The following is a 23,560-nucleotide window of genomic DNA, read 5'->3' on the forward strand; positions in this document are numbered from 1 at the left end:
CCTTATTATGGTTTCCTAACACCTCCAGTCACTGCCTACCCCTGCCCACTTTTAAAAGTTATCAATACAGAGACAGACAGGTGGCAGGGAAGAAGTCAGGTGATAGGGAGGAAGAGAGTGAGAGAGAGAGAGAGAGAAGGGGTTGGTTTGGGTTTTTTTATTATTTTAAAAATTTGATGACAAGCCTTGACATATAAGGAAATTATCCAGATTAGGAGTTGATGCCAAAGACTAGACTGCTTTCTTTTACATTTTATTTAAAGAATGGGACCTTTGGTAAAATGCCATTATAAAACTAGAAGACACCAGTGGTGTTCCTCAAGCTTAAGAAATGCCAGTTATATCTTCATATCTGTAAGCAAAACTATTTTCAAGAAATCAGTGATTTGTTAAAGAAGAATTGTGTTTATTTTCCTATCTTAACCCTCATGTGGAAATTTATTTTCTATTCATCCTAGGGATGGATCTGGCATTAAAAGTTCTTATTAGATGTTAGAAATAAAAATTATAAATGTTGGAAGGAAAAAATACTTAATTCAACTTTTAAGATAACATTCTGGGGCAGCCAGGTAGCACAGTGAGTAAGAGCACCGGCCCCAGAGTCAGGATGACCTGGGATCGAATCCGGGCTCAGACAGTTAGCACCACACCCAGAAATAACTGGCCGTGTAACCTTGAGCAAGTTACTTAACCCCAATTATATAAAAAAAAAAAGATAACATTCTTCTGTTCTCCACAATTTTAATTTACTTTTTGTAGTTCCAGCCTCTCATCCTATTTTTCTTCATTTGTCTTATTCTCTACTTTTTCTCTTGTCTTTCTGTCTTTTTTTTGGTTTTCATTCCATTGATCTTATTACTTCCTTTTTCCATTACATTTAGTCATTTTCTTGAAAAGTTCTAAAGGAATCAGATAGGTTGATTCAGTGGTAAGTTACACCCTTGGAGGCCTGTAAGGTTTCATTTAGTGGAATCTGTTTGGAGGCATTTAAGATGTTTAGGTGTAATTTATTGAATGGAAAAAAGGCAAAATTTCTAAATATAATGAATTATGTTAATTTACTTCCCAGTGAATGCCTATGAAAATGATTCTGGCATGAGTCAAGATATGATCATTGCTGTGCCAGCAGACAGATGACTGAAATTGAATTTTAAATAGAACCTCAGAGACATTGAAAAACTGAATATTGAATTTCTTTTTACCAGAAAATCTAGGGCCAGCATTGCTGTTGGTCTTAATGATAGTGTGTCCATTATTTTGACCAAGATTTGATTGCTCTATTTGTCTGTCATGATTATTTAGGCTTTATTATTTAACATGCTTCATGAGTTGGAAAGAGGACATTAAAGAGAACAAAGATGAGTAAAGCATTCAGATTATACCCATTGTATAACGAGAGATCTGTACTGGAGGAGATAATTGTGAAAATACTGAGGGATCAATAGAAAAGGTAATTAATAGGAGGGAAGATAAAGTCATGGAAAAAGTCTCAAACACCTTTTTTAAATAGTATTTTTTCCAATTTATGTAAAGAAAATTTTTAAGCATTTTTTAAAAATAAAATCTTCCAAATTCCCCCTGCCAAATGATAAGCAATTTGATATAGGCTATATATGTGCAGTCATGTAAAACATTTCCCTATTAATCATGTTGTCTTGCACTTCTTAATGTAAAAAAGAGACTTACATTATGACAGGTAAATTTGGATGAAGAACTTTTAGAGCTTGACTATTAGTGTGTATCCCTGGGATAGACAGTACAGAAAGATAAATTGGGCTAAGAGTTGAAAACAAGGAGAGTAGATTGAATGACTTTTGGGAAGCTCCTTTGATGATCCCAGATTTTCCCATGGAAACAGAGGCCCATCATTTTAATGCCAACATTTTATCAGTGTTATATAGTTGTGACATGCAAATATAATGATCTCCAAAGGATTGAAAATGTCTTACAGGGACAGTGGAAGGGTATCAGGTGTGTTTGAGCAAATTGCATCATAAACCATTAAGGGGATTTTTAAGAGTAGAAGTACGATGTTTTTATCAAGGAAATTCATAAAAAAAAAAAGAGAAGAATGACTGGTTATGTGACAAACGTGGAGATGACCAGTAGATAGCAATAGTGCTCCACAGTACCCTCATAATGTTAAGAGAAAGCAAGAAAGTCCACCAGAAGTTGGGCATAGCTCCCATGATGGATGTGTAGGAGGGTATGAACAAGATTCACACAGTATAGGGAGACATGGATGTTGTATTCTTGCCTCATTGAAGGCAACTCCAAAACCAGGCAGTCAACAGATTCACTGGAATAATTATCAAGGTTGCTGAGAAAACGGTTTATTGTTAAATGGGCTTGATGAGAAAAATTGTAATTGTATTAGTAATAGCAAAGAAGACATTTTGTGGCATATGCTATACTGAAGGGAAGGTGAGAGGCAGACAGCTAATCCACCCCAATGAAAGTGACAAGACCCAGAACAGTAGATCTCATTTGTCTGCAGGGTCAGCTCTTCCTATCTACTTGTTGTTCCCTGAAAGTTCTTTAACTAGGGAAAATTACTCGCTTTCTACATTGGCACAAAAGCTTAAAATATAAATGCTTTGTGACTCTTCAGTGTAGATTAATTTTACTCTGAGAGTCGTGAAAATTTGTCAGTTTTTGTTTCTGTCCTTAATCTGACTTCCTATGGAGCTGCATTGTTCCCAGGAGATTTTTTTAATAGTGGTAACACAGTGTAGAGGTATTCAGATATTAAATATGGTTGAGGGAAATTGTTTTCTTCAGTTGATATTTCTAAGGGTAAGCTCCTTTTGAGGAATGTTTTCTATATGATTTTGACTGAGGAAAAAGTGTGGTTTTTTTAGACCATTACCCAGGTTCATTTTCAGTGTAAGGAGTCCAGAGAAAGTATTCGCTCATCTAGCTCCATAATCTGGTTCAGCTTGCCTGTTGTAAGATAGGTAACGCTAACACACAGTAGGGCTGCTAGCACATGTTCACTCAATCTGGTCAGACAGGAAGATAGCTTCGGATGGGTTAATAATCTTACTTTATTCTAGTCTAGTGTTCTCACAAGAGGAAGTTGCTGATAATGGGAGCACTGACTTCTACAGTATTCCCTAATCACCTTCTGACAGAGGCCAGCGAGAAGGAGGAGTAACTACCCCAAAATCTCAATGGGGTCAGTCGAGGAGACCAGGCACAGCTTATGCACTCCTCCAAATCCTCAATGGGGACTAGTTGAGGCAAACAGATTCCCTGCAAGCCTTGATGGTGGCAGATCAAGGCAGGCATAGCATTCCAACTTGTACATACGACCCTAAGGGTTCCCCACGCTGACCTTTGAGGCAGGAACCATTTCATTTTTCTCTTCCAATCTCCAGGGCTCACCTTGGTGCCTGGAACATAATAAGTCAGTCTATTGGCTGATTGATATCTCAGAGTCATAGATTTAGAGCTGAAAGCAACAATTTAGAAGCAAATCTAGAACTGTTTAATTTACGTGTGAGGAAACTGAGATCCGGAGAGGTTAAATAAATGACTTGCTCAAATTCACCCTCGTTCCAAGTAATATCCGATCCTCTCATTTAAATTCTTCCCTTTCCTCAAGGCTCAACTTGGATTCCACCTCCTCCTCTAATTTCCCCAGTTAGAAGTGGTCTCTCCCTTCTCAAATGTACTTATTGTATTCCAACTCATACTATAATTCCCCTACTAAGCTGTAAGATGCCCGAGAGCAAAGGCATCTTTTTTATCACTGGTACCTTTTACAATGTGTTTTCACAGAATGAATGCTAAATAATTATGTAATTCAGTTGAACCGTCATTCTTACATTCATATTGACCAAGTCTCTATATTCATGTTACAAGTCAGTTCAGTTTAAGCAGTTATCAATCCGAGGAAGAACCAGTTAAACAATTCATTGTGTAGAGCAAATTGTGGTTGAATTTTTCATGTTCCATTTCTTTTGGTGTCCAGCAGTTTCAGAGTAAAAAGTTTGCCCTAGATCCTCTCTGGGAAGTGTCGTTTTCTTTTTGGTGCCTGATTAAGCTTCTCTGTAAGACATTTTCTAATATTTTGTTTAAATGGAGCTCTATAAAAATAAATCTAGTGATATCATGAGACTCTGAGGACACTGGTAAACAATCCATTCTTTCATTTCATGGCCCAGAGTGTCAGTAAAAATCACTGATGGAATGGCTAACAATGTAGTGTCTTCAGTTTTCCTGTTCATGCCATTATTTAAAGCTATAATTGAATAATGATACACTTGCAACTTTAACAGTGTGAAATCTGCTGTTTGAATGTAGCTCAAGCCAACTTCTATATACTTTAATTAGGCCAAACTTGTATTGACCTCAGTGGGAAACTGGCCGAATATCTATTTTAATTACCTTTCACTCCAAATATGTAAAAGTTTTCACTTCAGTTTTCTCACTCAAGAAACAATACATGGACAACTAAACTAATAAAATGTTTAAGTGGATACAAATCAATCCTGAAGGGTTTAAACAGCTGAGATAACACATACAGGCTACAGCCCTAAGTGATGTCCAGAGAGCATTTCAAATCCAGTAAATTAGCTCTCCTTTTTCCCCCCATTTGAGCTCATAAATGTTAACCTCATAAGTGCATCAAACTCTTTCATTGAAATAAACTTGAACTGACAATAGCCAGATGATGTAAAATTGAAACTGAAATTCTATCCTTAGCCCATCCCATCTTCTTCCCCATAGGTATTGTAGGAGTCATGGAAGAATGAGAGATTTTCATACTCTGTGAATTTCAGTATTTGGGCAGAGTAGGGCAGATAAATTTCTTGCTGCCAGGAGAAAGCAATTACCAGTGCAGGGTATGTAGCCAGCAATAAATAAACTGAGCCCTCTGCCAGAGAGTGTTACAATTCAAACACATTCAGAATAGCTTGGCTTTTATAAAGTGCTTTCTCACTATCCTATGCCTTCTCAGATAGTTTTGATATGGAAACTATGCACTTTGCTTCCCTGAAAGCCCCATCATGTGAATTGTACATTTTTATCATGTATTATATAACTAAGTTATGTTACATTGTAGAATCTAAAATAAAACTTTCATAACAAAAGCACACATAGAAATTTTAAAATGTATAAATATATTAGCACTCTATTCAACATGATTAACCAATCAGGTTCTCTGGAGTCCCACAGTATGTTCTGGTACTGTTTATTGTGTGTCCTGTAGGAATAATAGAGAGTCATTATAGAGATGCCAGGGATTGATGTGATTCTGGGCAGTGAGGGAACAAAGGATACTTCTCAAATTTGTTTAGGAATTTTGAGAAAAACATACGAGATCTTCTAAAGAATGAGTGTTCTCATAAGCTAAGTTAGAATTTTGGAAAATAACTATTACTTCATAATGAGCAAAAAGGGAGGATCTTGCCACAGATCTAAAAGCACTTTTTAAAACATCAGCACACTGAAGCACTTGTCACTGAAACTATTGCTAGTTAGGACAAAGAACGGAGAAGCAAGATTTTGAGTTATATATTCACCAAGATTATCATCTTTCTATCATTCCTAGAATTCTTTAGTAGTCCATGTACTATGCTACAAATGTACAGAGTTAAATTCTTAACTTGGGGAGATCTCACTTAGATGTATTTGTATGTCATATTGACCAGTTAAAGCATTCTACTGTATTCAAGGTGCTACAAAGCCAGACCCTGAAAGAAGAGAAATCTGTCCTCTTGTTAGCAGTTAAAAATAGCTTATTTTATTTTAAAAATCCAACTGCCACAGTAGCTTCTTAGATTTCATTATTTAGATACATACTTGGAAGGTGCTTTAGTCTCATCCATGTCCATACAGAATAGAATGTCTCTGTCTTCTCATATCCTTGCATAAATCATTCATAGGGAATTACCCACCACTGCTCCTCCGATTCTTTTGCCATCTATGAGATGTCTAACTGCACCCTACTGAGACTCCTTGAAAATAATAGTGACCTAGTCCAAGAAAAGGATGTCCTTTGATTCAGAACTGATCTTTTACTCTGTATTCTAGAGGGTCCCATGGAAGGAATAAGCCTTTTGTTAAGGGTGAGGTCTTCATCAGCATCTCATTTTATTGGTTAGTCCTCTATAGAGTTGTTGGGGGGTTTTTTTTGACCCTAAAAAACTTTAAGAGTGAAACATGGAAAGGCTAAATTCTCATATGGCCTGCATAATTACCTTTAGTACATTTGCTTCTTTGATATAATTTAAATGTACCTCCTTGGTTCCTTTTGGGATAGACTATAAGCAGCATGGTATAGTGAGAAGAAAACTGGATCTGGAGTTAAAAGAAATGGGTAATTTTATCTATACTGACCTCAGGTAATTTCCTTATCTATAATATGAGAGTTGAACTGACTCAGTCATAAAGTGAGAGTTAGAAGCCATCTAGTCTAACTCCCTTATTTTACAGATGAAGAAACTGAGGCTTAAATAGATTAAGTGACCTACCTAGAGGTAGGCAGCAATATAGTGGATAGAAAAATGGAAGACCCTGACTATGAATCCTGCCACAGATATTTAAATACTAGTGTGACCCTGGGCAAGTCACTTAACCTCTACCTCAGTTTGCTTCTTTGTAATGGGGATAATAATTGTACCTCCCTTACAGGATTGTTGTAAAGGATATGATATTTATAAAAGGGTTTAGCATAATGCTTGGCACATAATTTATTTCCTTGCTAGACTGTAGTCATAGATAGAGCTACCATGTTTCCCCGATAATAAGACACTGTCTTATTATTATTATTTTTTTTTTTGGAAAGAAAACCACCAGAGGGCTTATTTTCAGGGGAGGGCTTATGTTGTCCTGTCTCAGCTCTCCTCCATGGCACTGCTCTCAATGGCTCCAGCAAGCAAATCACTGGGGAAGAACAGGATGACGCGCTCACTGCTGCAGCTCTGATTGGATGCAGCTCAGAGCGCAGCGTGCGTTTCACGGGGCGGGGGTGGGGGACGGTGCATACAGAGGATACCGTAATGTAGCGTGTAGCTCAGGGGATCACCTTCACTACAGTAGCAATCTCGATAGGGCTTATTTTCGGGGGAGGGCTTATTTTAGAGGAATCTTACACAGTAAGGGGAGGGCTTATTTTTGGGATAGGTCTTATTATCGGGGAAACACGGTAGTAAATATCAGAGGAAGGATTTGAACCCAGGTTCTCCTGACTCCAAATCCAATACTCTGTCTTCTATACCACCACTGCTCCTTCAATTTCCTTCTGGGCTTAGCTCCTATGGTTCTATCATCATATTCCTACAGGAGAAACATCATGACGTGAACTAATTAAGTCTGCCTGGTTTGTAATGTGAGTTAACTGAGAAGTTTAAAACTTCAGTTTTTTCCATCTGGAGTTTTAGTTTTGTTTGAAATTATAAGTTTGGGTTTCTTGAGATAAGCTTTTACCTGAATACTGTTGGTCCAAAATTTTCAAGTTTTAATTATGGCAGTTTTGAAAATGGTTTGCTGCTGAGTGCTGGGTGATACAGAGCTTTATCTCAAAAAGGAACCTAATTAGGGCGAAAATCAAAAAGTGATATCAGCAGCAATCAAAGTGAACCAGAGTACAAAGTGTTTTATTGGTTGCAGAACATTAGTAATTTGTGGCATAGTCTTTCAGTTTCCTATCTAACAAAGAAATTACTGCAGACTTCTTGGGAGAACAAGGCGGTCACTCTCTTGGAAATTATAATCCTCTTGGTAGACTGATTTGTAACACAATGCTCTCTGGAACTCCACAGCTTTATTTATTTTGTTGGGTTATAGTATATGGTTTTTTCTCTTTAAAAGAAATTACAAACATCTCTGATGTAAGATGAAGGGAATGGTTTAGTACATGGCACAGACCACTGCATTCAGTAAATTCTTGCTAAGTTCTTGCTGATGAATTAGACTTTTTTTTTCAAGCCTTCAGTTCTCCAAGGAAAGATGAATTAGATATGTTACCTTCAAAGGATAGCTCTGGTTGGAATACATATTATTTTCATTAGTAGAATAATAATTTAGAAAATTGAACCAAAGGTGATAGGATCTCTCAACAGGAGATTGGGAAAGGAAAGTTAAACATCAGCTCATATAGAAAATATAATCCTAACTTTGTTGAGTTATTATGACCAGGTTTTGAAGAATGAGGGGAGAAGGAATAAGGACCATAGTATCATTGTATCACAGGACTTAGAGGAAAAGACCTTTGAAATTATCTAGTTTAGCCCTCTCATTTTAAAGATGTGGAAAGTGTGGTTTAGGTAGGGAAGGGACTTTCCCAGGGTCTTTCAGTTGGCAAGTAGCATTTTGTGAAATTTGATAGTAGGGTGATTTGGTAGTACTGTCTTCTTCCAGAGCCCTTCTAAGAATGTTTCTGAAGTTGAGCTTTATAAATTTCAAAATCCTTTAAACATTAAAAAATAGTAGCTGATCAGTCTTCTTTTTACTCCAGTAAGACTCAAAACTAGGAAAAAACTAATTTCTACTTGAGGAATCACATGACTGTAGAGATTAAAGGGACATAACAATCCTCTTGTCCAACTCCCTTTAATATAATGAGATAATATAAACCCAGAAGCTTTCTGAGTTAAGAGTATCTAAGAGACATACAGAAACAACTGTCATATCAGGCAAAAGATGGCAGATAGTATAAGAAAGTTACAAAGTTCTGTGGCCTTTCTGGCAGACGAAACAGAACACATCACACTAGGGCAAAACGGGGAAGGGATAATGGATAGAATGGTGTTTGAGATAGGCCTTGAAAGAGGCAAGAACTTCTGCAAGAAGTAGAGTCAAGTGGGAACAGGGAGAAAGGAATGGGAGAGGAGTATTCCAAAGCAGTCTGTGGTCAGAATTACAAAGGCAGTCAAGTAACCATTTATGAGAAGAGTGAGTAGCCAATTTGACTGGCATATACTACAGACTATGATCAAATAATTGTAGATATAAGCTTGAGGGGCAGGCTGACGTCATATCATCACAGAGTCCCAGAGATGGGACTAAAGAGATGGAGGATTCAAAAGGAACAAAGGGGGCAGCCAGGTGGTGCAGTGAGTAAGAGTACTGGCCCCAGAGTCGGGAGGACCCGGGATCGGTTCTGGCCTCAGATACTTGACACCCCCCCCCCACACACACACACACACAAAACTGGCCATGTAACCTTGGGCAAGTTACTTAACCCTAACTGCTTTTAAAAAATTAAATCAACAAAAGGAGCAAAGTCCAAGAAAGGAAAAGGGAAAAGAGAGACAGGGGTTGATAGTGGTGAGATGGGTGTTTTCAGTCTTTAAAGTAAAATATATTTTCCAGTTCTTGTCATGCCATAGTTGTTTCTCTTTGCATATCATTATAGCATGTCTTGGATCTCCAAGGAGAATTAGAAAACCTTTCTTAGAAGGCCCTCGTAGGGCATGTGCAAAATAGAGACACTAATATACAATTGGTGGAGTTGTGAACTAGTTCAGACATAATGGAAAATAATTTGGAACTTTGGCGAAAAGGCTATAAAACTGTGTTCTAGCAATACCACTGCTCAGTTTGTATCCCAGAGAGATCAAAGAAAAGGGGAAAGGACCAATTTGTACAAAAATGTTTATAGCAGCTCTTTTTGTGGTGACAAAGAAATGGAAATTGAGGGAATGCCTATCAGTTGGGAAATGGCTAAACAATCTGGTTTATAATAGTAATGGAATACTATTGTGCTGTGAGAAATCACGAGGGGGATGGTTTCAGAAAAACCTGGGAAGACTTACATGAACTGCAAAGTGAAGTAAGCAGAATGAGTAGAACATTATACATAGTAGCAGCAATAATGTAGCAATGATCAGCTATGAAAGACTTAGCTGCTTTGATCAAAACAGTGACCCAAGACAGTTGTAAAGATTGCATGATAAAAAATACTATCCATGTTCAGAGAGAAAACTAATGAACTCTGAATGCAGATGAAAGCATACTTTTTTCAGTTTTTAAATTTTTTTCAACATAGGTGAGATGGAAGTATATTTTGCATGGCTTCACATGCATCATATTACTTGCCTTCTCAGTGAGTTCGGTGAAGGGCTGGTGGGAGGGAGAGAGTTTGGAACCCAAAATTTTTTTAAAAATGAATGTAAAATAATAATAAGAGCTATCCCTATCGAAAGAGGAGGCACTCAAAAAGACCACAATAGGATTATCTACTTCTTGTACAAAACTACTTCATCCTTGTTAGGAAGACAGATTGGTGGCATGGTGAAATGGATAGAGTGATGGGCTAGGAGGTGGGAGACCCACACCCAATAGTAGCTCTAATGCTTCCTAGCACCATGATCACTGTCAAGTCACTTACCTACTCAGAGCCTCAGTTTCCATATCTGTAAAATGTAACTGTTAATAATACTTCTGCTGTCTAGTTTACAAAGTTATAAAGAAAGAGCTTTGCAAACTTCAAAGATCTATAGAAATATATATTCTTGTTTTTTGGTTATTATTACTACAGAAAATGTTTATTTTCTAAGTGTTCCTCAGCTTCTCATATATGGCCTTGTAAACTCAAAGATGAAATATTTCTCAAAAGGAAAAGCTTAAATGATTGCCTGAAATTCAATATTAATTAGTCTTTTTCTCCCTGTCTCTTAGCTAATGAAGGAATTTCCTCTCCTGAGCATGTTCAACATACATGAAAACCTTTTAGAAGCTTTACTGGAACTGCAAGCGTATGCTGATGTTCAAGCAGTCTTAGCAAAATATGATGGTAAGTCCTTGAGGATTTTTTATGTTTTTGGTATATATTTCAACTCTTAAGTTGATAAAAATCGCTCCAAGCCTGAGCCAAAATGTGTAGACATTCATACTTCTATAAATTGACTTGAGAAATTTTCATGATGTTTTATTTCTTGACAAACCAGAATAATGAAATGGAAAGTTATAGTAGAGTAAAAATTGCCCTGCCAGCACTTTTTCCCAGGGAGTCTCACATTCCTTTTTGTTTTTTGTGATTTGATTAGTTTGGACCAAGATTATCAATCTAGAGAACTTGGTTACTAGCTTTTGTATAGATAGCATTTTACTTTAAAGAAACCTACCAAATGAAAAATTGGAACTAGGTGCGAACCTAAATGACTAAAATGCATATCAGTGCTTGCCAAACAGATTAATTAGGAGCGTGATTATCTGAATTATAAAATAATCACTTGATTTACAAAATGTTTACTCTATTTTTCCCTAACTGCTGGGTTTCCATGGAACACATTGATTATTATATTATTATTAGAGTCAGAATAGGGTATTTGATTGATATTGGAGTCAGAAAAATCTGGATTCAGGTCTTGCTTCTGACCCATTTCAGGTATGTGACCATGAGCAAGCAACCTAACTTCTTCATGCCCCAGGCAGTCCTCCAAGATTATAAATGACAGTTGCCAATTGGCACTGGTTGAGCTTCCATATTAAGAATTAATCTTAGTGAAATTATAGTGCTGGGCTCACCCTTTTTGTGCCTCCCATCTCATGCCACCTTGTCCAAACAGCTCATCTTTTATTCTCTGAATCCAAGTGTATCTAATTTGCAAGATTTGCTAGTGTTAGTTTTCGTTATTCTAGAGGAGCTCTTGTTCTATCATTTCTCAAGAGTCTCCTGATTTAAATAGTCATATTACATCCTGCTTTTTAAAATGGGAAAAGAAGATACAGCAAGGCTGTGATTTGTCACTGGTTTTTAACATAAACCCCAAAATGATTTGGAAAAGCAAAGACAGAAACCTGTAACCCCACACTATGTGCTCATTCTGCCTCATTGTACCCAAGTATCCCATGTAATAACATATAGACTATATAGCCCATAATTGATTTCAAAAAGAAAAATAAACATTGTCTACTTTAAAGCAAAAACATCTGAATATCTGGGATTAAATAACAGAGATAATTTATACTTTGGCATCTTTTTATACTGCTGTCCTTTGGGTCTCTGTCTTCATAGGATTAACTTAAAGATAAAATACACCTTATTTTCAGATCCTTTAGGATCTCAAATAAATAATTAACCATCCTCATCTGTCCCTCCACCTCCAAATGAATAGAGACCAACTGGACCTTCGTTTGGCTGAATTCCACTCTTGGGACCAGCATTAGAGCAAAGTTCCAACATAGTATATGCATTCCACATACAGCACAGTACTTACATTACATATCAAGATTTAAGAAATAACAATTTAACCGGTATGGCCCTTGGGATTCACAAGTCTCAAAAGGCTCTTTTTCATAAGAGTCTCAGCTCATTACAAAACTCATCAGCTTTATGTGTGGTAAGATTGATTGCAGTATAAAGAAATGAACTCATTCATAGCTTTCTATCTCTTGTTTCTCTCTGTCCCACTACACAGCCTTCACTCAGCTATAACCAAAGCTGATTTATTGGATTCTGATAACATATGTTCAAATTATTCCTTAAAACAGCTGGTCCCACCCTCTGCTAAAAATTTGGCTCATATTTTGAAAAACTTCTGTTGTTGTAAGTGGACAGCCCGCCATACCAAGTGCCTTGTATTCAGCTTTGTTTATATTGTGTACCTGGCAACAGAGATGATGTCCATGCTCGTTATTCATGGAAAAAGAGCCTCATTAGTATCAGGACACATTCTGTTGCTCAGCTACCTCATTATAGCTTTAGAGTTCAGCATTTGTCAATAGAGTACAGATGACCTAACCACGACTGAATTCTAAAGGGGATTTTTGGCTCTGGCTTGGCACAGGGCTCTGTTATTTGCAGAAGAATTGATTATGGCTGCTGAAGTTACTGTTCTTGAGGATTCAGCTTTTAAAAAGCAAAAATGTCTCTGTTTTGTTCCCTCATGGTGAGATGGGTACTTTCAAGTACTGTTTTTTCTAGTGTGGATGTAAGAGAAAAGTTGAAAAGCCTAAGTAGAACTACAAGCATACAGTGGGCTTCTGATGGCTGGTTACCTGAGCTCTATATAGGACTCAGGACTTTTAAAGATAGAGCTTAAAGAGACACCCTTTTTTTCCTAGTGCTTCATGGTTCAAATGTCATCATCTTAAGACATGATGTTGGAGACAACATTTTGAATCCAAGCCTCTGCACCTCCCCATAGAACCACACCCAAGCAGCAGGATTGTATGTTATCTTTGCAAAATGGAATGTGCCCATTGGGTAGCTGTTTCTTGGATGGCTTATGGGTACAGTGATCCTTCTTTATAACATTTGCCAGGTGGCTGAATTTTTTGAATATTATGTTGGGAAATGACACAATGCAATTCTTGCCTTTTGCCAAAAATGAATCTTTTTTTTTCTTAAAGAAAGGAAAAAGTAAACAGCATGTTCTAGGAATGGAGTAAGGTAAACTGTATTTTTCTACCATCCCCTTTTTCTTCAATTTTATTTCAGCCTTGCATTTTTGATCCAGACCAGTAATAGGGATAAACTCTTCCTTTAGTGAATATTTACTCTGTGGCCCCTGGGACTAAGTTATATTTGGCATTTCCCACCCCATCCCCTTGGAAAGCTGTCTCCATCCAATTTGGTTTTTGTTTCTAAGTATGTTCCCCACTTTTTACAAATCTACAAATTTTTATAAATCTCAAAGGCCACTTTTTATTTACCATCCCCACACTCTTCAATTTTCTCTTTTTTAATCACTTAACTGTCTTCAGCTTCTTCCCTTTTCTCAAGTTTCTATATTCCTTGTTTAGTAGCCTCTGCTACAGAGTTATTATACTGTTTATATTTCTTAAATTTTTGCTGCACAAAAGACCTCATATCGTGGGCTTGTCAACATGCTAGCTAGAACCTGCACAAGATCTTGCTTTCCTTATATATTAGGTGATGCTAAGGAGTATGTATTCAGTTGAATATTTCCATTTTGAATCTAAATTATACCGAATGTAATGTCAACTATGCCATACTAGTCAAGTCACAAGTAAGGAATGGAAAAGTATGTCTATACTTGCTTGTCTCTCTTTGGAAGCATCATTGAGCAGTAATTTTCCTCTCCAAGGCCTAACCAAATGTGTTTATTAATATTTTGAAATTGAACTATACTATTAATTTCATTTGGATTTTGGCATCTTTGTCTTCATTTAACTTCTACCATAGATATACAGAATATTGAAGACCACTAAGTCATCATAACTTTCTTTTGAAATAAGCTAATAAAAAAATTGACATAAGCTTAATTTTTCTTTAAAAGTTCAAAGACCAGCTAAAATTAAAATTTCAGCCCAAAGATTGGGATTTTAATTTGGCAGGTGTTCTTGCTGGTTTTTTTTTTTTACTAAACCTGTGATTTTACCACTATAGGAAGCACCCAGGTAGGATTTTCCTTTACTAATGCTGAACTCGAACCCACATTTTCCTGACTCCAAGGCCAACTCTCTATCCACTGCCCATATTTCTTCTCTTCCTGTTTTAATCATAATTATTGGAATATTTTTCTTTTTATGTATTTACTTAAAGTTAATTCTTCAATTCGAGTTTAAAGATTTTTTGGCTTGAATTTTTCTAGTGTTTTTAATACCTCTTTCATGTTCTGTTTTAAGGCCTTTTGTTAACTGCTGGTCACAGCATGACAATAAAAACAAATATTTTTGAAAAAGCCAGAACTGATGTTTTCTAAATTTTATACAAGTAATACTGGATCTGATGGCAAACATAGTTATATAGATATATATGTTTAGATGTTACTCTGTTTTCTCTGGAGTCTCATCTTTATTTAACATTTGGAGCATTGAAAAAGTGCCATGGATTTTTTCAAGAGGCCACTGTTGTTACTGTGGACAGAAAAGAAGTGGCCCATCTGGACATCCCAGCTACCTCAGCACTGTGGTCATTTCCACTAATGGTAAAAAAAAAACTTGGCCTGAGTCTTTTGGATCACTGCTCTAATCCATTAGTCAGATGTCCCAAATTCTCAGAGTAAAGACTATCTACTGCAAGGGAGAATTAGGTTGGTTTGTTGGGGTTTTTTTTTTAAACAATCCAGGATATAATAAACGTGCAATAGTTGCATCTAGACTCCTATACCATTTTAATTGACTTTTATCAAGCCAGCTCATGTCAGTAATTATATCTGAACTCTGTTTCATAAGTACCATTTTAAGACATATTTCTGACACTCAGAAATAATATCTAATGAATTCTGTGTTCAGGCCTTAGAGTGCTATATCCATGCTAGCTGTTATTATTAAGAAGGTCATTTGTGAATCACTATCTTGTGAAAATAAGCCAAGAGTGGGGCTGCTAGGTGACGCAGTGAGTAGAGCACCAGCCTTGGAGTCAGGAGGACCTGAGTTCAAATCTGGCCTCAGACACTTAACACAAAAAACTAGCCATGTGACCTTGGGCAAGTCACTTAACCCCAATTGCCCTACCTTCCCCCTCCAAAAAATCATAAAATAAAATAAATAAGCCAAGAGTAGCCAGTAGACCATTATAGGAAGTTTTACTGAGGTCACATAATGTAGGTTTTATGAACAGCACACAGTCCTAACCTAGCCATTACTACTCCTCAGAATTTGTCACTGGTGCAAAGCAAAAACACTGTTTTGAGGGTATGCTTTTAACTGGTGCTCGACTAGTGTGGTGACAGTGCATAGGACACGATATCTTCAGAGACTGGTTTATTAATTTCTCAAAATCAGCTAACGAGGCCTAGCGAGATATCTGATGTGTTCAAAGCCAAGCATGGTCACTCAGAGGTTCTGTGGTTAGTCACTGGCAGAGCTTGGATTTGTAGCAGAGATGAGATGGAAAGCCAGGTTCTTGGGCTCTCAGTCCCCCATGCCTTTAAGGTTTACAAAGCCCTTCACAGCAGTCCTGTAAGGGAGGTGTAGTTATCCCTGTTTTACATATGGAAAGACTGAAGCTGAAAGAATTTCAACAACTTGCTAAGGGTCTGAGGTGAGACTGTAACTCAGATTTTCTCGACTCTCCATCTGGCCCTCTGGCCACTGTGCCACATCACCGTCTTCCTGAGCTTCACGTGTTTTCCTGATGAAGCCTGGATAGCAGGAAGCTTGGAGACATCAGGAAAACATCTGTACTAATGGGAAATCATCTTCCCACTCCTCCTCCTGATTCCAGTAACTGTTAGGGCATCGGAAACAGAAATCAGTGTGATAGATAGGGGATACTCTATGGGTTCTGTTTTGCTGATCAGAGCTGGAGAGAATTCTCATAAGCTAACTAGTATCCTTTGAGGGAAACCTGGAATGCTGAAGACAGTGGAATGTGGGGGATACAGTGCCAAACCTAGGAGGGGGACAGCCATCCAGATGATTTACCTTTACTCATAGCCCAGGAGAGAGGCTCCTCAAAGCCAAGATGGAAACTGGTGGGAGGAGTAGAGTACTGCCCCTCCGAAGATTGAATTTCGGAATTATCTAAGGGTATACCAATTACCATATGGCTGTTTAGCCCACGGCCCCAAGACCCACGGCCGCTGTTAAATTTCGTTTCCAGATGAATTTATAGCATGTATAGCAAGGTAATATAATAGAAAAAAAGGTCCAAAATGTATTTAGTCTCCAATGAGGCAAAACGACCTTAGTGGGGCTCAATTCATTGATCTATATAGTTGAAGAATGAATGACTGTGGCATACTTAGCAAGTGTGGGAGGAATAATAAACTCATAGTGACTTCAGAAGTCCTCCAGTCCACATTTTACCAGAAGTATGAAAACCCTCCAGAGCGCCACTGAGAAGTGGTCTTCTACATTCTGTCCAGGGATAGGAAAGGAGAATAGCTCTAAGGTAACCGTGGGGTCCATCTGTTGGTATAGAAATAAGCTTGTAGATATGAGGCTACTAGAAATGGCATAGTTTGACCAGATACTAAGTTGTTTTGAGACCTAAAGGAAAATCTACCAACAATCCTTACAGATCATTATAAAATGAAGACTATAGTCTTGTCACATACTAGGATGATCCATCAGCATAAAAAATCTTGACTATGGATGGTAGGCCATTTCAGCAACTTTTATATAGAAAAGTAACATTAGACCAGCATCTTTTAATATAAGGTACTTTTAAAACTATGCCCTAGCCTAGGTCATGTGTATGGAGGTATAGATACATTTGATTATATATATATATATACACACACATATATTCAGATTCACCAAATTCATCTGGGTTTTATTTAATATAAACTGTTGGTCCTATTCCAGTCCTTATCTGGATATTGTCATAATTTACTGAGATAATGTGGCCTCATTGGCTAGCTGCCACCATTAAGTGAGTTGCTGAGTTGCTAGTTTTGCCCTAGGTCCAGCTTCTGTGGGGCCCTCAGAGACATTCTCAGGGCTGGTAATAATCCAGCTCAGAAAAAGTGAGTAACATCTGGATCACAGTGGCCTGGTCGTTGCCTTTGAATAAAAGATGAAATTTTCTGGGCATTGTTGGAATAAAAAATTTTTAACTGCTAAGGCCCATGTGGAACTTCATCGCGAGTGAGGAAACTCTCAGGACTTCTAGGTTTCTTATGCCTTTGAAGTTCTTGGAAAACACCCCTCTGTTTCTGGAGGGAAGTCAGACCCTAGGTCTTCCCCTCTAGTTGACATCACACTGGCCTTGAATTGTGTTTGAACCAAAAAAGCTCATATTGGATAGTAGGAGATGATTTGGAACTAGAGAAGCAATGCTGCTGCAGCAACAGAGATCTCCTATGTTTTTTTTTTCCTCTCATAATTTTAGAAACACACTAAATAGCCCAAATTATGAAGAATTTCATAGTGAACCATCCTACAGATTTATATAATAGTTGAGAGGCAGCATGATATAGTAGAAAAGAACTTGGGTGTTAGGAAGAGAGGGCCAATGTCCAAAGCTTGACTTTTGTTATATGTATGACCTTAGATAATACCCTTCACATATCTGAGCCTCAGTTTCCTATTTTGCAAAATGAAGTGATTGGACTAGATCAGAGATGCAAAACTCCTAAATAAGGTGAGGAGGAACCAGATTAAAGTATAATTGGAAGTGTTTAACAACATAAATAAAACTACGACTCAACATAAATAATGTTAATTTAGTTTTCTGGGTCAGTATGCGGGCCAGCACAGGATCTGTTTCTATTTGAACTTGACACCACTGAACTAAATGACCTCCTAGGTCCCTTCCAGCTCCAACTCTACAGTCTTTATCATTATTTTATTGATGGAGAAATTGGGAGAGGTTAAATAAACTATCAAGGCCAAATACCATTTCATTCATTCCAGCTAATACCCAATCTAAATAATGTCTCTACTAGGCATTCCCTGGACTCACCCAAGCCACAGTCTTACACTGCATTACATATACTTACTTAAAATTAATTTTATTTCATTGAGCCATTTATAGGCTCTAGAAGATCAAAAGATTTACAGTTAACAAGATTGCTTTTACTCTCAATTTCACATATGCCCCAACTACAGATAGGATCTGAGGGAACCCAGAAAATGCATGGCGTGCCTTTCTAGTCTTTAGCTACAGCTTCTTTTTTGTTTGCCTTTTGCTACTGTTTCCTTTTCAGCTTCTCTTTCAAATATTCTCTTCATTTAGAACCCAAGTTTCCTCTGTCCTTACCAATTCTATTTCATGCTTTCCCCTAGAAATCATATAGACAACAAGAAGATAAACACTTCAGGAAACATCTCATAAAATGAAAAAAGGTCAGAAGCTTCCTAATAGTTCTTAAAATTGCCATCACCACAGTCCACTGATCCTCTAAAGATATTTTGAACTGGTAGAAACTTAGAACTTAAGTGATATGAAAAATTGTTTTTTGAGGTGATAAGGGGTTGCTTATATCTTCCTTATTTAGGATGCATACCCCACTTATTTTTGGAAGGACTTAAATGGTTTAAAATTTATTGTGCTGAGGCTATAAGACAACTCCAAAAGACTCACGATAGGAAGGGCTATCCACATCCAGAGAGTCTGAATGCAGATGGAAGCAAACTACTTGCTCTCTCTCTTTCTTGTTTTGTTTCTTCTTTCTTGTTCATTCCATTGATTATTCCTCTTCTTTACAACTTGACTAATGTTTAATGGGAAGGTATTTGTACAACCTATACTGGACTACATGCCACCATAGTGGGGAAAGGGAGAGGAGAGGGAGGAGGAGAAAATCTGGAACTCAAAAACTTGTGGAGCTGAATGTTGTGAACGAAAAGGAAATAAGTTTTTTTAAAAGAATTTTTAAAATGTAATATGCTGAATAAAAGTACAATAACGTATTTTTTAAAAATTTAATTTAACAAACATTCATTAAGTGCCTCCTATGTGCCAAGCTCTGTGCTGAGTGCTTTATGAATATTATCTCATTTGATCCTAATAACAATCCTGAGATAGATGCCATTGTTATCCCATTTTACAGTTGAGGAAACTGAGGCAAAGAGAGGTTAAATGATTTGTCCAGGGTCCCATAGACAGTTAAGTATCTGAGACCACATTTGAACTCAGATCTTTCTAACTGCAGGCCTTATACTCTATCTATTGTACCACTTAGCTGTGCCATTTAAATTTAAACGTATAACAAAAGAGTCATCCTAAAAAGATGAGAAGGAGTAAGTACTTTCAGAAATGTGGGAAAAGCAGACTGCTGCTGTTGAATTTATGAGTTTGGTTTTTAAGTCAAATCATCAATTAAGTGAAGACCAATCTGCCTAGAATCCTTCTTCTAAGTGCTGGGGATGTAGAAAAAAACAAAAAACCCTGATCCCTGCCCTCAGGGAGATTCCAATCTGATGGGGGAGGCAACAGGCAAACAACTATGTACAAACAAGATACATGCAGGATAAATTTGGAATAATCTCAGAAAGAAGGCACTCCTGAGGAGGATGAGGCAAGACTTCTTTTTTATTTTTTATTTTTTTTGCTTTTTGGAGGGCAATTGCGGTTAAGTGACTTGCCCAAAGTCACACAGCTAGTTTTTGTGTTAAGTGTCTGAGGCTGGATTTGAACTCAGGTCCTCCTGACTCCAGGGCCGGTGCTCTATTCACTGTGCCACCTAGCCACACCAAGACTTCTCATATTAGGTAGGATTTTAACAGAGACTTAAAGGAGTCCAGAGAAACTAGGAGGCAGAGACAAGGAGGGAAGAAACTCCAGGCATTTGGGACCTCAGGTGAAAATGCAGCATTGGGAGATGGAGCGTCTTGGGTGAGGGAACAGCAAGGAGGGCAGTGTTACTGGATTGTAGGCAAGGTGGAGGAAGGCTGGAAAGGTCGGGAAGAGCCAGCTTATGGGGGGCTTCAAAAAGCCAAATGGAGGATTTTATGTTTGAAGGTATTGGGGAGCCACTGGAGGTTACTGCCTAGGATGACATAGTTAGTCCTATACTTTGGTGAGATCCCTTTGATAGCTGTGTGCAGGATGGACTGTAATGGAGAGAGATTTCCAGCCGGGAGACCAACCTAAAAGCTACTGCACAATAGGAGTGAGCTGGTGACAGTGTCAGGAGAAAGCGGCTTATGTGAGAAATGTGTTGAAGGCAAAGCTGACGAGCCTTAGCTACACATTTGATATGGAGGCTGAGAAAGAGTAAGGAGTAGAGAATGACGCCTGAGCTTCAAGCCTGCATGACTGGGAAGACATATAAGTAATATGACACTGATAGGAAAGTTAGGGTTAGTGCAGTTGAGGGGGAAAGACGTGAGTTCAATTTTGGACTTGCTGGATTTAAAATATCCGTAGAACATCTTAAATTTTAAAATTTTTAGATGCTCAGGTTAACATATAAATATGTAAAGTTACACTGTTTTGATATCAAAAGATGAATATTAACTTAAGAACATTCATTAAATGCCTACTCTGTGCAGAGTTTCTCTAGGCTTGCAAAGAAGAATGCAAAACAGTCTAGATCCAATATTTTACTGGTGGGGGACAACTTGTGAATGCATAGATAGATATAAGGTAATTTAAGGAGCAGGAGAACTTTAACACCTGGGAGGATGAGGGAAAGCTTCTTTGGAGGAGGCTAAACTTGAAATGAACCTAAGAAAGCCAGGGTTTAGAAGTATAGATAGAAGGAAGAACCTTCTAGGCATATGTAGGTGGCAGATTCTGACTGTTTATGGAAATGGCAGTGGAGTGTTTAGGGAACAGCTGGATACCCAGTTTGTTTGGAATCTAGAGAGGGGAGGGATGGGATGGGTGTGATATGAAATTAGGCAGAAAACACAAGTAGAAACCAATATGTGCAGGGCCTTACACTCAAACTTGAGGTGCTTCTGTTTTATTCTAAGGGCAGTAGGACAAAATAAGGAAGTAGCTATTGAAGATTTTTTTTCCTTTTAGCAGAGGAGTAATATGGCCGGATCTATGCCGTGGAACGATTATTTTGGCATATGTATGAGGAACAAATAGGAGAAGAATGAAACTGGAGGACAGTTAGGTAGTAATTTCAATAATCCAGGGTCTGTACTAGTATGGTGGCCCAGTGAGAAGGGATCAGATGAGGGAGAGTGTGTGGATATTGAAACACCAGGACTTAAGAACTAATTGGAGGAGAAGCAATCAATCAAGGGTAACTAGGGGTTTGAAACTGGGTCATTAAAAATGGCAATATCCGGGGCGGCCAGGTAGCACAGCAAGTAAGAGCACCGGCTCCAGTGTCAGGATGACCTGGGGATCGAATCTGGGCTCAGACACTTAGCACCCACCCAGAAACACCTGGCCGTGTAACCTTGAGCAAGTTACTTAACCCCAATTGCTTAGGGGCAGCCAGGTGGCTCAGCGAGTAAGAGCACCAGCTCCAGTGTTGGGATGACCTGGGGATCAAATCCAGGCACAGATACTTAGCATCACACCCAGAAATAACTGGCCGTGTAACCTTGAGCAAGTTACTTAACCCCGAGTGCTTTAAAAAAAAAAAATGGCAATATCCTCCAGAGAAACAAGGAAATTTAGAGGTGGGACAGGTTTAGGGAGACTATGTGTGTATCCATCAAGAACAGAATCCCTTTATTAGATTTTTACAACTTAAAATACTAAGCAAGATACCGCCACTTCAATTCCTGTGGTCACAGAAGACCTTTTAACCTTGGAGAATTAATTCAGCCTTAAACCTGACATGGGCAACTGAGAAGAGAAAAACCTGTCCTAAAACCTCAGTAGCTGAGGTGTTTGGAAAAGCTTGAGACTGTTTAGAATAAGTGACTGTGACCAGTGTTGCTCTCTGTGTTAGCAGAGAACTGGGGTGAAAAAAAGTAGATACCCGTTAATTAGTCAATGACTAAGCAGACTGTGATATAGGAATGGGATGGAATCATGGAATCACACTCTTGCATCGTAAGAAATGATACATAGGAGTTCTGAGGAGTGTGGGAAGACATAAACTTATACAGAAGGAAGCAGACACAACTCAGAAGGTGCTGTATGCAACAAATACAAGAAGACGTAACTGTTGCTCAGATAGGTGAAGTGGTTTGGTCAGTAATGGGCAGCTAATAAGTCATGGAACTAGGCCTCAAACCCAGTCTTTTGACTCTCGAGTCCATGATTCATAGACAGTCTTTTCCTAATACAGGTTACAGAGCAATCAGAGAAGCTAGTTGTCTCAGTGTTGGGAGAATAAAATATCCAGATATAGGCTGGAAGTATCATTTTCTCTAAATTATACCGTGTTTCCCCGATAATAAGACACTGTCTTATTATTTTTTTTTTTGGAAAGAAAAACACCAGAGGGCTTATTTTCAGGGGAGGGCTTATGTTGTCCTGCCTCAGCTCTCCTCCGCAGCACTGCTCTCAATGGCACCAGCAAGCAAATCACTGGGGAAGAACAGGATGATGCGCTCACTGCTGCAGCTCTGATTGGATGCAGCTCGGAGCGTGGCGTGCGTTTCACAGGGGGGGGGAACGGTGCATACAGAGGGTACTGTAATGTAGCGTGTAGCGCAGGGGATCACCTTCACTACAGTAGCAATCTCAGTAGGTCTTATTTTCGGGGGAGGGCTTATTTTAGAGGAATCTTACACAGTAAGGGGAGGGCTTATTTTCGGGATAGGTCTTATTATCAGGGAAACATGGTAGCTAAAGATTACCGATTAGCAAATATTCTTCCAGTTTTCAACACAAAGATGGCTTCTGAAAACTGCAGACTGGCAAACTTGATATTAATACCTGACAGAATTTTAGGAAGGATTATTAAATATGTTTTGGTTGCTTAATAAAACAAGAAGTAGTTAACTAGTAGTCTTCATGAGCTCATTAAGGGGAAAGTCATACCAAACCAATCTCATTTATTTTTTTAAGGTTTATTAGACTGATAGATGAGAAGAATGCCATAGAAATATTTTCTCTTGATTTCATCAAATCATTGACATTTTTGGAGATGGAAAAATGTGGGCTAAGTGATAATAATATTAATTCGTAGGCAACAAACTCTAGGAATGGTAACTAATGGACCAGTGCCAGCCTAGAAAGAGCTCTGTGGTATTGTTTTAGGGCTCTATTGTAATCAATATTTGAATCAACAATTTGCGTGAAGATACAAAAGGAGTGCTAAGGTGGTAATTGATAAAAAGCTGGGAGGATTAACTGAAGCACTGAATTTTAGTTGACTTCAAGTTC

General features: G+C 38.1%; 1 protein-coding gene across 4 annotated transcripts in view; it reads left to right on the forward strand.

Moving 5' to 3' along the window:
- ST7 (suppression of tumorigenicity 7) overlaps window positions 1-23,560 on the forward strand; it is a 290,187-nt gene that overhangs the window by 207,845 nt on the left and 58,782 nt on the right. For all 4 annotated transcript variants that reach the window (XM_069107083.1, XM_069107082.1, XM_069107086.1 and 1 more), the window contains exon 9: window positions 10,633-10,747. In XM_069107083.1, coding sequence (XP_068963184.1) covers window positions 10,633-10,747 — 115 coding nt within the window. The remainder of the gene's footprint in view (window positions 1-10,632; window positions 10,748-23,560) is intronic.

Source organism: Petaurus breviceps, unplaced genomic scaffold (genome assembly GCF_028583685.1).
Source record: "Petaurus breviceps papuanus isolate PSGF00001 unplaced genomic scaffold, PetGlider_PUasm1.0 84, whole genome shotgun sequence".
NCBI lineage: Eukaryota > Metazoa > Chordata > Mammalia > Diprotodontia > Petauridae > Petaurus > Petaurus breviceps.